This window comes from Erpetoichthys calabaricus, chromosome 5, assembly GCF_900747795.2.
Source record: "Erpetoichthys calabaricus chromosome 5, fErpCal1.3, whole genome shotgun sequence".
NCBI classification, from domain to species: domain Eukaryota; kingdom Metazoa; phylum Chordata; class Cladistia; order Polypteriformes; family Polypteridae; genus Erpetoichthys; species Erpetoichthys calabaricus.
This window is the reverse complement of record NC_041398.2, coordinates 53,739,766-53,753,421: the sequence shown is the minus strand read 5'-3', so window position 1 is coordinate 53,753,421 and position 13,656 is coordinate 53,739,766. Positions and strand designations below refer to the sequence as shown.

The 13,656-nt window shown below is 40.3% G+C and overlaps 1 protein-coding gene across 6 annotated transcripts in view; it reads left to right on the top strand.

Annotated features, from left to right (window-relative positions):
- loxl3b (lysyl oxidase-like 3b) overlaps window positions 1–2,967 on the top strand; it is a 147,557-nt gene extending 144,590 nt beyond the window's left edge. For all 6 annotated transcript variants that reach the window (XM_028801540.2, XM_028801539.2, XM_028801538.2 and 3 more), the window contains 2 exons: window positions 1,430–1,541; window positions 2,702–2,967. In XM_028801540.2, coding sequence (XP_028657373.1) covers window positions 1,430–1,541; window positions 2,702–2,778 — 189 coding nt within the window. In that variant the 3' untranslated portion in view covers window positions 2,779–2,967. The remainder of the gene's footprint in view (window positions 1–1,429; window positions 1,542–2,701) is intronic.
- Window positions 2,968–13,656: the final 10,689 nt, after the last annotated feature.

The following is a 13,656-nucleotide window of genomic DNA, read 5'->3' as shown; positions in this document are numbered from 1 at the left end:
ATTAAATCCATCAATCCAGAGATGCGCCCATTACAGCAAGCATCAGGCGTGAGACAGAAACAATCCCTGGACGGGGCATCAGCTCATCGCAAGGTGAAGCACACACACACACACTAGTGTCATTGTAGAATCACTAAATCCCCAAATATGAGCACAGTGTGGAAACCCACCAGGAAAACATGCCAAGTCAAGGCATGGAACACCAGGGACATGACTTCCTGCGAGGCAGACCGTGCCGCCACAACATGTGCAATTATCAGTATTCATTATTTAAGAAGTTATTGATTTATCTGTAAAATGTAACATACATACTTTAATGCATTTAATCATGAAAGTGATATCAAATATAAATCTAAGGACTCTAAATGTGCGATATTCCAGCTCTCTGCACATTTAATGTGTTCTGTGTGGTGATTGCTGCTGTCAGTTCAGGAGGAATCCCCAGAAGCACGTAGCGATTAACAACCGGGTCAGTTTTAAGATGACGTTTACGACGGTGTACTTTAATGATAAAATAAACCATGAGGTTAAAGTGGACATTTCGAGATTAAAGTCGAAATATCCACTTTAATCACAAAATACAACTTTTCACCATGTCCTTCATTTTTTTTTTTCTGTCTCAAATACGCTGCTGTATATTCTGATGCTGTTTTGAGACTTTTAATATGCATCGTGTCATTACGATGGGGAATATGCAACGCTTGAATATAAAGCATCACGAATGCATTTGTATGTCAGCATTTTGCTTCACCACATTGAACCATTCATCTAACATTGAAGCATGCGCGTCGATCCAGGAGGATCCTCAAAACGGTTTATCATACCGCCCCTGACTTTTTGCTGGTACTGCAACTCGTGCACGCATCGCGTAAATTTCTGAGGACGTGCTAAGAGGACACATCAAATGAACATGTGGTAGCCATGATGTGTGCGTGTACGCATTCTGAGCGTGAAGTATAAACAAGCCCTTAGAGGCACAGGGCTTACATCCAGGAGCCCACCAGGCCTGTGGGGGTCTCCTTCCACATACCAAAGATGTCACAGTTAAGTATGACCTCTGAAGTCCGAGTGTGTGCATTAGTGTGTCCTGTGATGGGCAGGCGTTGTCCCAGCCTCCTGCCCACTGCATCACAGTTTGTTACTTAAGCAATTTGCGCCCCAATTTCTACAGTGTACTGAACTTAAATGACTGCATTTGGCAAACATTTATTGATGTACACAAATAAAAGTGATGCAGTGGCTTCAGACTGCAAGTACTGAACAATTCCACTATGCTGTTAGTGACTCAATGAGGAGAGCGAAACAGAAAGCTAGTTATATAACAAGAACAGATGTTTGTGTGATTATACCAAAAATTATAAAATACTGCAGTGGTGTATGCTTACATTTTGTTTTTTCAAATGCTGTTTTTGGTTACTTTCTTGTGCAGGTTGTTATTAACCCTCATTATGAAGTAGCAGAAAGTGATTTCACCAACAATGCTATGAAGTGCAACTGCAAATATGATGGACACAGAGTGTGGCTGCATAACTGCCATATTGGTAAGGCGGGTTATTTAGCATTATGGTCAATCTTGGAAACAATATGTTAAATAAGGGGACACACAGTATGTGAAATTTCTAGAACGACCATGTAATGGGTTGCCATGCGCACTCCTAAAGTACCTGAGATTTGGATACACACGGTGCAAGTCAATGATTCTTTAGTGTTTTGTTCTTTGGTTCAATGAACTAAGCATCTGGTTTAATGGCTTTGATTCTTCAGTACAATTTGGTAGCGGTGAAACAGTCTGGAGTTATTGGTTACAGAAAATCTGGTCAATTGTCCGAGTACAGTCCTCTTTCTTAAAAAAATATTTTATATTTCCAACAAAATCAGAACACCTACAGAATAAATGTGATACTTAAATTTGGGCATCGCTGGACTGCCGACTAGCACAGTGGATTTAGTGGAGCTCTTCCTAATGTGTGTGCCTTAACCCGTAAACAGCAGCTTTGATCTTCACGAGATCATACAAATGTAGATGTGAATGCTGCTTCTACCTCAGCCCTGTTTAATTTTACTAATGTAGCCTAGACTGCAAAAAATGAAAAGTTAAAAAGGGGTTTCCTTAGGGGCAGCCATCATGTACTGCTGAGCTCTGACATTGTGTTATGGGCTCTAGACAGCCCTTCGGGTGTAACGTCCACCATATCAACATCCTCTGCGTTATCGTCTTCCTTAAATAAGATGGACCTGTGGCACACATAACTTGGTCGTATCGCAATGATACATTTTTCTTACATTTACTTATACAAGAAACTGTAAATACTGGAGTCACTTTATCAGTCACCAGTCTGCCAAATACCCACTATCTTCCGACTCAGAACTTGTCATATTTCCAAAGCTTCACAGCTCACTGTTTGGGTCTCCCTCCGGGTTTATATTCAGCATGTGCCCTCCTAATCCATTACTTAAAGCATTATTCCTTTGTTTCAGGCTCCGACTGACTCCTTTGCTTATGTTTTGTCGACTCTCAGTGAATCTTCTAGTTCATTTTAGACTTTGGTGGGCTCTCCAGATTTGTTCTACAGTATTTTATATTGTTCGTTACCTTTGACAAGAACCTTTAAGTGATCTGTAAAGCACCTTGAGAAGGTGTGCTCCAAATCAGGATTCATCCAGGGACTGGACATCTGATTGACTTTTTTTCCCTTCTTAGGTGATGCTTTTAGTGATGAAGCAGAGAAGAGATTTGAACAGTACCCTGGGCAGCTGAACAACCAGATCTCTTCATAATGGACCCTAAGGTGGACGTTCGGTGAGACAGTAAAGATGGCTACAGTTGGCTGAACAGCACTCACTCCGGGGCCTTTCAGCCTAAATTTCCATCAGCCAATCTCACAAACGGGTTTTGTTTTTCTGAATGGTTTGAAAGAAAGGAAAAACTGTAACAGTGTGAAGCACATTAAAACAAAGTCAACTTTCTGTTCTGGTGTTTTAAATTCATATCAAATGTTTGAGCTACACACTGTTTATTTATAAATGTAGAATATAGCTGAATATTTAGAAATCTTGTAGTAAAAAAATATTCCATTTCTTTAGCGCCTGCAGCTTTGGATATGCAAAATATGTACTGTAGATGATAAGGAGAAGACAAAATGTCATTGTGGCTGTAATAGGACATTTTCTACTAGACATTGCTCAGAATAGCACTCTAAAGTGATGGCATAGTGGGCATTCTACAAAGTGAGTGGTGCCGAATGGGAAAATGTGTGCTTTAGAAGTTAGAACTGGGAGGCCATTTGAGTACAGTAAATGTACTTCTGCCCAGAGGGGCAATGCCCATTGTGTCCACTGCTCCTAACAGTCTTGGTGGGCAGCCAAGTTATGTCGACATTACATAAATGAACTCTAGTGGGTGATTTCAAGCGATGGGAAGTGCGTCTTAATCTGTGAGCATAAATATTCTGGCTGGGGAGTGAGGTCCCAACTTCAGGAGATGAAGGTGCCTTCCAGACAGGGAGCAGTTAGTGGAGTCTGGCTTACCAAGAACAGAACAACCCGAGCAAGATAAGTCGAGCTTCTTCTGTGGACTGTCAGGGTGTCGGCGGCTTGACATTTTCTTCTCTGAACACTTTGAATGACAATTTTATATTTTTTTACCAATTAAATCTACAAAAAATGTATTGTTTATCAATAAACTACGCAAATCAGTTGCAGATGTGGGCTCACAAATGTATCGCAATTGCAGTTTTCTTTTGAGGTTTATATTCTGTTTGATTAATTAGTAATACTAAAACTTTGTTTAAATTCTAAGCAGTTCCATAAATATATTTCTGCACTTTTGTTTGAAGACCAAAGGGGCAAAGTATATAATTGTATATGCAGCAGTTTTACTATTTAAACCTGGCGAGTCCACTTGAATGCATGTGGGTTAAAGAGATTTATTTATTGCTCACTACAGTATGGTGCTCATGGAATCCCACGTTTCATATGTATCATATTTGATACATCGGATACCAAAGTTTGTTGTATTTTACAACATCTGTGTATTCAAATGGGGAGAAAAATGTAAAATAAATAAATGTAAAATGATTTACTTTAATGGCATATGCTATTATTTTACTAACTCTAATACACCTACACTGAACCCATTTCTGTTATTACAATTTAAAGGATGAGTATGCATTAATTTGCCAAATTGTGTTCATAAGTGAAACACACTTTATTAATTTTAACCAATGCCATGGCCATTACTAAGATTACAGAGTTAGATAATACTTTGTTGCTAGAAGACATTTAAAGTTCAATAAATACAGAAGTATAAGAAACAACAAACTCGCTCTTAAATACACAGCAGAATAACTAAAAAGAATGAACAACTTGTGACTTGGCTAAAGATAAAAAGAGCAGTCAGTCCCAGGGTTGTACTTGTATAAAGGAGCCCCAGTAACGTTCATGATACTCACCCCCATGGCCTGGAGTTTGTAGTGATGGCTGAGAAAAATTTTAATCTCATGTTTTCATGGAGAACAGAGATAAGAAAGTTTCTAATACAACAGGCATCTAGACAAATGCCGAGTAACAGTAAAACATGCCAAAAAATGTCCATTGAAAAATAATAATAATCTAAAATCCCCCCATTACTCTTGTTGGACTAATCACATGTGACAAGTCACCCAGTTGTCAGCTCACAATGTCCCAAACACAATTTTTTACTAGAATATTGTTAAATAGACCACTTCCAGAAAATGGTCTCATGATTGGAAAACACACACTCAAAAACCCCCAAGCATCTGAACAGAAGAAGACCTCAAGTAACATATTAAAAATATTCATCTTTGGGTGGAGTATTCTTTTAAATGTCCACTTTGAAGAGAAAGCACACCTTCTGCCTTTCCAAGGTCTGTTTATGACAACAAAAGGAACTTGGAAGAAATGCACATTTTGGTACCCATTCTTGGTTCAACAGAATACATTTCTGTTAACAACGATCAACATGGGCGGAGTACGCAGGAAGTGGAAGAGTACAAAGCCATACGCACATCTCATGTAGAGCGACATTGTTTTCATTTAAATGGTTTTAAAATGCATGTACAGTCATGTGATGACTTATGGCTGACTGACAGCTGAGGAAAGGAGGAAAATAAATACCCTAAGTTCTTGTCTATAAGCCGCGGCTTATCTAAGGAAAAAAGTTGTGAAAATGAAAAAATAGAATATCGGCTTATACATAAATCCAGCTTATACAGTAATCCCTCCTCCATCGCGGGGGTTGCGTTCCAGAGCCACCCACGAAATAAGAAAATCCGCGAAGTAGAAACCATATGTTTATATGGTTATTTTTATATTGTCATGCTTGGGTCACAGATTTGCGCAGAAACACAGGAGGTAATAGAGAGACAGGAACGTTATTCAAACACTGCAAACAAACATTTGTCTCTTTTTCAAAAGTTTAAACTGTGCTCCATGACAAGACAGAGATGACAGTTCTGTGTCACAATTAAAAGAATGCAAACATATCTTCCTCTTCAAAGGAGTGCGTGTCAGGAGCACAGAATGTCACATAGATAGAGAAAACAATCTCTAGCAAACAAATCAATATGGCTGTTTGGCTTTTAAGTATGCGAAGCACCGCGGCACAAAGCTGTTGAAGGCGGCAGCTCACACCCCCTCCGTCAGGAGCAGGGAGAGAGAGAGAGAGAGAGACAGAGTTTGTTTTTCAGTCAAAAATCAATACGTGCCCTTCGAGCTTTTAAGTATGTGAAGCACTGTGCAGCATGTCTTTTCAGGAATCAGCTTTATAAAAGATAGCAACGTGAAGATAATCTTTCAGCATTTTTAGACGAGCGTCCGTATCATCTAGGTGTGCGAACAGCCCCCCTGCTCAATCCCCATACATCAGGATCACAGATAGTCAGCGCAAGAGAGAGAGAGAAAAGTAAGCAATCTAGCTTCTCAGCCATCTGCCAATAGCGTCCCTTGTATGGAATCAACTGGGCAAACCAACTGAGGAAGCATGTACCAGAAATTAAAAGACCCATTGTCCGCAGAAATCCGCGAACCAGCAAAAAATCTGCGATATATATTTAAATATGCTTACATATAAAATCACAATTTAAATGACCGCTACGCGCGCGTGTTGACTCGGCGACGCCCAGAGCAGAAAGAACACGCTCCGGCCGCTCCAACCGCGCCATGCGGGGAGTGAGAGAGACGCCAATATCTCACACTCTCTCCCCCCTTAAAGAAATTAAATGGGTGCGAGTGAGACCACTGACCTCCCTCCCTTCTATTAGTTATAGGTTATAGTACGTTCGGCTTATCCATGAGTCTGGCTTATCTATGATAAGATTTTATTTTAAAAATTCGTATGATTTTTGGTCTCCGGCTTATACACAAGAACCTAGCGTAGTAGGGTAATAATGTTCTAAAAACAGCCAAAGCTAGCCGTGGTAATGGAGTTTTTTGTTGTTAGTATTATTATTTGACAGGGTCTCATGGGTTTTCTGACTCTTGGAGGGCCTTTTAGTGTTTGTTCTCATCAGCGCTGCTCCACATGGCTAATTCTTATGCAATTCCACCTGCACAGACCTTTTTACAATCATTGAAGACCCACTTTGTATAACTAGCGTGACTGAGGGGGTCCCCCTTGGATGAAACGATCTCCCTTAGAAACAGAGAAACATATGGAGCAGCTCTGCTGAAGGCTTAGGCGACCCACCGCAACCCACTCAAGCAGTGCCACTGGTGGTGTGACAGCGAGATACACTGGTGGTCACCACATCTGATGTGCAGCAGCAGCTAAAGTATGCGTGTTAGTGACTGCAATGCACTGCACCCTTTGAGACTGACATGCGGCCAAACAGAGTCACAAGTCAGCACAATTATTGTGTACGAGAAAATAAAAAATAAAAAAACAAATTCTGTTGATAGATGGCATCAGCCTGTTAATTTTATCACAAGCCTCACTTTTGATTCAGGCTGCACTTTTAAATGTAGAGAGCAAGATTAAGTCACACGAGACAGCAACACTGGATTACCAAACTAACAATCACACCTCAAATAAACTGATGAGGTCACTGCCATGCAAAACCAGAACAAAACAGCTGGGCCTGTGAGAAAATCTAACAGCAAGACAGTAACTTCATCTTCATCACAGAATAAACATATTGAGGAAATGCATAAATCCATAAAAAGAAAACATCCCAAAATTCAGATTATAATATGACTCTATATATTTGTCTTTTTGGTTGGCCACACTGCTGGTATAAAACTACAATTTGTCTTAACTCTGAGAAAAAGTTTACCTTAAGTGCTAAAACCGCCATCAAAAGTGAGCTACAGGAAAGACAGCCAAGGGAGTGCAAGAGCACTGGGGAGTGAGACGGGCAGCGGGGTGAAGAGCGCCATCAGACTTCTTTTAAAATAGCAGGATCAAAACACAACTTGAGATACATTTAGCAGTGTGTGTGTGTGTGTGTGTGTGTGTGCAATGTGAAGACCAGGACAGAAACTTGAGAATATTCTTGACTTGCAGTCTGAAGTGTTTATTTTCATATTTGTAACCATTTCATGTAGACACCATTTTTTAACTGCATATGTTTAAGAACATAAATTCCCAATGAAAATGAATGTATACTATGAAAGTTAAAAAAAAAAAAAATGTAATAGCAGCTCACATTTTAGCAGACTTCAATGTGGTGTTGAAAATCTGCATACGCCGACTTTTGTCCACGGGTAGTAAAGCCCAGAGTAGTCCGCCTATACTTTAATAAACCTGCTAATTTAAAGAAGTGTGCAGTAAATAAACATAAAAGTGTAATTTTTTTTCCCTCAGATTTACGTGGTTTTGAGCTCTGACCACACACACACACTTGTCCATTTAACTGAGGGACTTGTGTAAAATGTGTTTACAGACTAAAGTGACATGACGTACACTTGAGCTCAGGCCCTGGCCAGATCACTATCTCACATCACTTGTACTCTCGCTATATTCCAGTTTCCTCTCGTATCCAAAATACAGAATTATTAAAATGCTGGCTCCATGCTGACCCATATAAAGGCACATTTCTGCTGTGTTGCTCATTTTGCTGGAGCAGGCCGACGCTCCCCACAACCCTAAGGGATCAATCAGAAAACAAAGTCATGTTTGCATTGAAAGCACTATTTTTCCCCCAACTGCCTCTTATTTTTTTTTTTGTTCATCTAACTTGTTAATAAAGGATTACTTCAACATGATTTTTTAAATGCATTGGTCTTATGAACACACAAAGCTTATTCAAGCTGCATATCTAATCATGGAATTCTCCCGGTCAGGACTGGTTTCTGCCTTGTGCCCGTGTCTGCTAGGGCAGGTTCTGGTCTTGAAATGCTGCACTGGATTAGACAAACAGATAAGCAGTCACACTGCAGTAACGGTACAAACCGTGCGACCCTGAAATTTCCAGAATGCTGCTATAACTGGGAGCACATTCTTACTGTCAAGTCCATAAAAAACATCAGCGGTAAGCAGCAGTGCCCGTACATTTTGGTCAGACAAACTGTCTTTAAAGTATGAGCCAGTGGCCACCTAACATCCTGCCTTCTAGAAGCCTCTTTGGAGCCTCAGGCAGTTTTAAAAATAATTACACAGAACGTCTTCTTTCTTCATGGCCCTGCTGGACAGACTCCATGCCCAGCTGCTTTAGAATTTTCAGATTAAAGGAAAGGAACTGAAGGGAATGAAATCTGTAAGTAAGCTTAGCTGCTGCTTTGTGGTTTTAAGTTACTCGTGACTTATGGGACACACTCTCCTTATGCTCCTCTATAAACCCTGCAGGTATTTAACGTCACACCCAGACGTGGCACAAGTACATCCACCCAAGAGTTTTTCCAGTCAGTATGACCCCCCCCCCCCCCCATTCTAAATAAAAGAGAGCACATTTTTCCTAAACCCCAGGAATTTCACCCAGGGGTCACTGCAACTTCTCCGTTTGCCTGTGTACTTGTGGTAGCCTGCGGAAATGTTTTCCACACGTTTGGTGTCTACGTAACATCTTGCCAGAATAGCTTATTCATTAACTTGAACATATCCACAGTGCTTTGCACTGGAAACTGAAATGCCAATACAAATTTTAGGAACGTTTCAAGCATCCACAATCTCATGAAACTGAAAAGACCAGACAGTACACACAACACTTTATGAATTTGCAGTGTGCTAAAACAGGATTCTTTTCCAAATAACAGAATGCCTTTACTGTGCACTACTTACAATCTTCAAGTGGCAATGGAAGATGATTCATATCACGCCAATTCTGTGGTCTCGGGAATTTACTTCATTCAGTTCAGCCCACTTTCCATCTGTGAGGGCACCCTGCCGAATCTCTTTGCATCTACACCGTCGCCCTCTAACACTGGTCTTCTGTGCTCTCCCACTGGGCAAGTCTTCAAATAAAATGAAGCCCAGCAAGTACTGGTCATTTCTACCTAATCAGAAGGAGAAAGGAGGCCACCTTTGATTTCTACACTTCCATTTAACCTTTTGTGCCATCAGATCTCCTCTGATTACAGCAGGACATCGCAAGCAGCCAGTCATTAAAAATTAATAAATAAATATTTCATTTCCAATTACTTAAACGGAATTAACAGTCAGGGTATTGATCAATCCTTACAGCAGCCTTCTTTGAGTACATACATGCCTCAGGTCTTGCTCTTGTATTTCCTCCACCCCAAGATATTCTTTCCTGGTCTGTTGAACCCGCTCTTCCTCCTAAATGGCGGAGCCTTTACCGTATCTAGCATGGATCCAAGTAACTGGGTTTGCCTCTGCCTCATCATTAAAGAGACCGTGACGTTCTAAGCTGGACACTGGGACTGTCACCAACAACATACAAGAGCATCAGTGGTCACCTGTATGGTGGCCAAGTTTGCCAAATGGATACGCCAATGAGAACAAGATAATGGCTGCAGGAGTCTCTAATGTCTAACAAGTAAAAAAATGTTAGGTATTCGGATTGAGTCCTGTAATATACTGACAATTGTAATGCTTTTTGATTAAAGTTAAAGTAATCATTAATTAAACTATTTACTATTAATTAAAATTAATTATTTAAGTTCAGGTTAAAATCATATCCCAACAGGCAAAAATGTGGCAAATTATTATACCTAAAAAAAATTCAATTCCATCTTTTTAATGTAGTAACAGTAAGAATGGGAATACTCCGATCTGGGGAGTCTTACCTCTGGGTGGTTCATAATTCTGGTAGTGTTTAAACATACGCAGAAGTGCATTTAAAACTAGCAGGGCTAACTAAATGTAGTCTGCCATTTCAACATTAATTTGCTATTTTCTTAATAAATTACTACACTTTTATAATCAAGCAAATGTATGAACGCATTTCTCAAATAAAAGCATGTTCAAAATCCTGTGACACTTCTCCCCACTTACCTTGTTTTAATGCTAGTAACTTACTTTTGCTCACAGAGTAGCTCATGCAGAAACGAGCTGTAGCCAATCAGAACGGGGCACACAGAGGGTCCTGCCAAAACTGCAGCCACATGTGACCAGCATGTAAGTAGAACGCTAACGTCAGCCTTCAGTCGCACCTGTCAGTTGGAGAGACAGTCCTAGTTTGTAGTGTACTAGAACATCTCATTTTAATACAACAATACTGGCAAGCAGAATGTTTTTATTAAGCTACTTCTTCACTGTAATGCAAACTTGAGCACTTGGCCTAAATTAAACTCCGTCAGAACATTTACAGTTGTCTCTGCAGCAGTATTGAATTTTATGGTGCACCAGCTGTTGGAAATAAAATGCATCACCATTAGATTCTCGCCACAAACGTTAGCACTACACCCACAGAACAAAAGTAAATAAATAAAACTAATACTTGTCCACAGCGTATTGATAATATACACCTATAAACATGTCACAGCACTCTCACACATCGATTTTTTTCCTCCTACCTGTGGTCACGTAGCAGTGGGTTTCTGCCCAGTGATCCTACTGATGTCAGGCCGACGTTCACACTTACGGGGCACATGCAGGCAGGTACTGTCAATGGACGCTAAACTCAAAACAGAAAGTCTCAAAGACCTAACATGGGAAAGATGAAAACGCATCATAGGATAATTATCTTGTGAACAAGGCATTTCAGAATTAAAAAATAAATAGGAACTAAAAAAAAGAAGGTGTCTCCACATCAACAAAACTTTTCTGTTAATGAGCTTTAGGGTACTGGAAGAGTGCCAGGTAAGAAGTTTACAACCTGAAGCTTTTACATCATAAATAATCAACTGTTACAGGCAAATGTTTAGAAGGAAAAAAACTATCACTACAAAATGTTTCAATATTTTATTAGGTGTAACAACAGTTCAGTTACAATTGTACAAAGTTTACAAAAGATGCATGTTACAATTAATAGTAAACAACGGATCACAAAAAGAGCACGGGCAGTGCCAGCGCAGTGCGTCAGTTTTCAGGGCAGTGGTGACTGTGCCGGGCACGTCCATGTGATCACAAAGTGCTATTCCAGCAAGGCACTTGAGGCACAGAGTAATCTCGGTGGATTGGAGGGCCTGAGAACATACCCTGTGTTCAAGTTCAGAAGTGGCAGTTACACACGTATTGTGCCTTGCAAATCACTCGCCATAAGGAGAACAGCGTGATACCGACAACAGAGTTGGTCATTTCAAGAAAAGGCATTTTAAAATGTGAACTTTCTTGTAGTTCGTTTGTAAACTTGTTTTGCATAAATTACCCTATACTTGAATATTTAAAGGCGTATGTTTACCACAATGTTGCTGGCCTTCATTATTTATTATAACTTGAGCCCCAAGAACCCTGTGCTCGAATATCCAACTTTAATTATGCCCTCCATCACATCAGGCTGGTCACATAAGATTCTGTTCAGCCCATCCAGTAACCTCATTCAGTGATTATGTGTGTAAACTTTGGCAGTCACAAAATTACCTAATGAACCAGTGACAGTCAATCATTCTTTGTTATTAACAGAAAAGGCTAAGAAATAAAGGTGAACATGATGACCAAGCGTTCCTCATATACCTGGGTGAAAATACAGAAGCAAAATAAATGGGGTCTGTTTAACAAAATAAAACTCTTATTTGGACTAAAAGAAGAGCACAATCTGCTGTATGGATTAAGTCTTCCACTGAAATTAGATGCATTGTCGTTTTGTGTAATTCAAAAATAAACCACTGAAATTAGATGTATTGCATCAGAGCCGTGACCATTGTTAAAAAAAAAATGAAATGAAATGACGCCTTTATCACAATATGTAAGATTTAAATAAGACAAAGTGATCATGTGCATGTCTAGACCTAGAAGTATCTTACGAAAGCCAACATAGTTAATACAAGTTCAAAGTGTGGGAGCCCTGTGGCTCAGTAGTTAGGTGTCCCGCTTTATAATTCTAAAGACAGTGCTCGAGTATGGAGTTTGCTCAGGCTCCCCATGTCTGCGTTGCTTTGTCCTGGGACACTACTAGTTTGATCAAACATCCCACAATCCCCAAGCTACATTAACTGGCGAGTCAATGTGTGCACGAGAGTTGCAAGCAATGGACTATCAAGCCATGCAGGGTTAGCTCCTATCTTGTGTCAGGTGATGCCAGGATAGGCTTAAGCGCATTACTGACCCTCTGTTCCTGAAGTGGGTACCCCAGGTCCCGAAAGAACTTGGGTTTTGAAGGGCACAAGAATTTCTGGCAATCAGTGTTTTAACTTAATGCCACTCTTACTGGCATTTCAATTCTCCTTACTTAATCACACAGCTCACTGTTAATCTCCATCTGTCATCTCAGGAATTAATAACATACTTCCAGGGTGGTAAGGTTGGCAGCACTGCTCCCTGGCAGTAAGGACGCCAGCCATGGTCCATGTCCCGTGTCGTCCTTGTGTGGAGTTTACATGCTCTCCCTGTGGGTTTCTTCTAGGTGCTCCACTTTCCTCCCACAGTCCAGAGACATGCAGGTTAGGTGGGCTGGCATTACTAAATTGATCCTAGCATGTGTGGGGTTTGTGCATGTGTCCACACTATGTTGGACTGGCACCCTGCCCAGGGATTGTTCTTCCTTATGCCCTGCACAAGAGTAAGCTGGCTAAGAATAGTGTGTACTTCCCAAAATCCAGAAAGACAAATACTATTGTCATGACTTTTAGTGCACAAGGGTCTCCCAATTTTCCACCTTTCTCCTTCTTTTAAATAAAACGATTGTCAAAAGGCAAGAGTGACAACCACTAATGAACTAAATCCAAACCATTTACACCTTTGTGTTGTTTTTATTAAAATATAATGGCAAAAACTGACATAAAAATTAAGTACTGAGGGGTTGAACTGTTCATACTCTGGAAGGAATTTTTAAGAATAATGAAAGTTACAAAGGCTAACACTTGTGATGCACCACAAACCAAAATAATCTTCACTTCACTGAGGAGACAAAAGCCTGCAGTCAGTGAATCCGTAAAAGCAAAGCGCAGAGCACCACTGCCCTACTGGAAATAAAGAGGTTCATGACAAGGATGGAGGAAAACAGAGCTCATATTTACCATGCACTTCTGCTGGTACTTGCTTATTACAGGTCAGAAGCCCAGATTTGTACAGCTGGAGGGACAAATGGCAGATGTAGTGGTGTGTGGTGTTTTACAGTACAAGAAGCTGAACTGTAAAAG